This window comes from Myzus persicae, unplaced genomic scaffold (genome assembly GCF_001856785.1).
Source record: "Myzus persicae strain clone G006 unplaced genomic scaffold, MPER_G0061.0, whole genome shotgun sequence".
In the NCBI taxonomy this organism is placed as follows: domain Eukaryota; kingdom Metazoa; phylum Arthropoda; class Insecta; order Hemiptera; family Aphididae; genus Myzus; species Myzus persicae.
Window position 1 is genome coordinate 164,355 of NW_019104064.1, and position 3,250 is coordinate 167,604.

The following is a 3,250-nucleotide window of genomic DNA, read 5'->3' on the forward strand; positions in this document are numbered from 1 at the left end:
GTTATGTCTGGGAGATTTAATGGTGTACAAGCTTTAATAAAATGTAAATTTCCATATGCTATTTATACCCATTGTATATTTGTATGGCTCATAGAGTCAACCTTGTAGTGCTTGATATGTGTAAAACTGAAAAGGTATGTGAAAACTGAAAATATAGTATAATATTGTGAATTTATTGTGTATTATTAGGTAGGTATATTTATCATATTGTTTGCTTTAAAGGAATCAAGAAATGTTTTTCATACATTAGAGTCATTATATGTTCACTTTTCTCAACCAGCGAGAAATAAAAATCTCATTGACATTCAAAAAAAATTAGGTATTGAAAAAAAGACTTTAACACGACTGAGTGACACAAGATGGAACTGTCGATATAAAAATTGTGAAGCTATACAAAAATGTTATGCTTCTATCAAAAGATTATTAAAAGAAGAAATTGAAAACAATAATGATAAAGATGTTAACGAAGCAATAGGTATCAATTATAATTTATTACTAATTTAAACATTTTTATTTCTTATAATTAAATGAACTACCTAATTTATATTATTAATTATACAATCAATTTTTTTAATTTTTCAGGAATTCTGACCAATATGCAAAAAGGAATATTTGTAGTTCATTTATTTATTCTTCAAAAGGTGCTTACTATGGTTAATATATTATCAAATCAACTTCAGTCAAAGACAGCTACACTAGGAAATGCGGCAAATGTAATAAAAAGTGTTATTAAATCGTTCGAAGATTTAAGAAATCCTGTTGCGTTTTCACAAATGTGGAAAGAAATATTACAATTTTGTGAAGACCATAATTTAACAATTGAAAAACCATTTCAAAGTATGCATAATATAATAATAAATAATATTAGTACAATAAATATAAACATTAAATAATGTTTGTTGTTTTTTAAATTGTAAAATAGGTTGTAAAAGAAAAAGGTTACAGCCAAAAAGCCTATCAAGTTTTGTCATGAGTACAACTACAAGTGCTCAATACAACACTCCTGAGGAATTAGAGGAAAGTAAAGAAGATTATTTCAGATGTCATGCTTATTTTCCTATATTGGATTGTATAATTGAGAATATGAATAAACGATTCACGCCCGAAAGTTTAGAAATGGCAACATCTATAGATAACTTTTTCAAACTAGATTTTGCACTAAGTACTTAATTCATTGATCATTATAAAGTAAATATGTATATTGTATAGCTGTATAGTGTATATATTGACTAATACTTAATTTTATATTTCTTTAGGATTTGTTAAGTATTTCTGTTGATTCGTTGAAAGCTGAAATGATCGTCGCTAAAAACGTTATAATCCAAACATATGGTACTTCAAAAGAATTAATAACTGATAACTTAAAACTTATTTTACAGGAAAATGTTTACCCAAACTTGTTTCATTTGTATAAAGTAGCTATAACATTACCTATTAGTTCTTCCACGTGTGAGAGAAGCTTTTCGGCCATGCGCCGAATAAAAACATGGTTACGAACGTCTATGTTACAAGATAGATTTACTCAGGTGTCTATATTGTACATAGAAAAAAACGATACCAAAAATATTAATAAAGATATCATTCTTAAGCAATTCGCAGAGGAACATAAATATATTATGTTAAAGTAATATTAAGATGATGTTAATTGTTATTACTTATTAATATTTGAATTAAATTATGTATGGTTTTATTTAATAAATAATTTTGAAGTATTTATATACATGTTTTTAAATTGTAAAATTTGGATGTAGATGGTGAGGGGGAGGAAAAAGCTTGCATAGTAGGCTTGTTATAAAGTTCTAATGTTATAAATTATAAATTATAATCTTAGCGTTAGCCCCCCCTTCTAGCAAGCCAAATTTACGCCTATGAGAGGGACCCTGTATTAGTGTATTACAGCTCACTTCCATTTTTTTATCGATCAATAATATAATAAACTATACACTGCAGATAATAGTTATTATGACATTTTATCATGGTCTACTCTAGGGTGGTCCAACCCTTTGTAGTTGGCGGGCCAATTTACACTTTAATAAAACACCGGGGGCCGCCAGAATAAAAAAATTATATTATTACCTATTTATATTTTATTTTATATAATGGACAAATTATTAATTATTATTATTAATATTATTATTTAATGTTTTCATGTTTAAAATTATCAAAAAGTTATTAAAAAAATTAATTAGGCTACGAATGTCTTATTACAGTAAAAAAAAATAAAAAATAAACTATTAATGTGATGATTGGCATTGTTTTTCAGTGGCCAATTTATCAATTTCAATTGAACACCCTGTGGTGTTTAATTTGATGCACGATTCTAAAAACGAATCGTGAATACGGTTTCTTGATTTAGACTTTATGAAATTTATTGTAGAAAATGCCTATTCACAAATATACGTACTGCCAAATAATGACAACATTTCAAGAGAAAAATTCTGTGATGTTGGTTTTTTTGCCAATGGAAATCATAAGTCATTCCGAGTGATTGATTACATCTGTGATGCTCCTGCTCGAGCTCTACTTAAGCAAATTAAAAGTCCAACAGGTTATTTTTCTTGTGAAAAGTGTGTTGTTGATAGGGGATTAAATAAAAAATAGAAGGTGTTGTACCTATTTGAATGTAGCACTTCGATATAATGAACATTTTTCTGCTGGTATTTATAAAGATCAATGTAAATGTATATGCATTTAGTGTGTTTAGGAGTTGTGAGAAAAGTTCTTAATTTACGGAAATCTGGTCCAACTCCATTAGACCTAAGGTTAGACAATTTCTCACTCCATAGTCCAGTACTAATTATTTATTATAATAATTAATTATTATTAATACTAGGTTTCTCAGAAGTAATTCACACAGAAACTAAAAAATCGAAAAGATATTATTCAGACACATTTTTCATATTATTTATTGTATTTTATGGGTGTGCCCACTTTTCCAATTATAAATTATTTATTTATTCTTATTAAAATAAATAAATTTAGTGTATTAATGTTTGTTTTTTAATTGATTTTATTTGTCAATAATGTCAAACATATAAATTATAATAAAAGATTATATTTAATTATATTAATCAATCATGTACACTATCAAAGACAGTCCAAAAGATGTATATTAACAATTTAGACTGTTTAGACTTTAAATAGTAGTCTCATTTAGACTTATTAAAATATTCCACATCAAAAATGGATATTTTGAATTAAAAAATTGTATTGTAATATTGTATTCAATTTAAAATAATAAATTACAATT

At 26.2% G+C, this 3,250-nt stretch overlaps 1 protein-coding gene across 1 annotated transcript; it reads left to right on the top strand.

Annotated features, from left to right (window-relative positions):
* The first annotated feature begins 374 nt into the window (after positions 1-374).
* On the top strand, positions 375-1,635 carry LOC111038270. The gene is made up of 4 exons (XM_022321305.1): positions 375-475; positions 583-837; positions 923-1,188; positions 1,257-1,635. The coding sequence occupies exons 2-3, from the start codon at positions 597-599 to the stop codon at positions 1,168-1,170; spliced, it is 489 nt and encodes a 162-aa protein (XP_022176997.1). The 5' UTR covers positions 375-475; positions 583-596; the 3' UTR covers positions 1,171-1,188; positions 1,257-1,635.
* Positions 1,636-3,250: the final 1,615 nt, after the last annotated feature.

What these genes read in the sequence shown, in the direction of transcription:
- LOC111038270 (XM_022321305.1), top strand. Translation starts at nt 597, where the DNA reads ATGCAAAAAGGAATATTTGTAGTTCATTTATTTATTCTTCAAAAGGTG. An exon ending in AATTGAAAAACCATTTCAAA is followed by an intron (nt 838 to 922) that starts GTATGCATAATA and finishes ATTGTAAAATAG; the next exon opens with GTTGTAAAAGAAAAAGGTTA.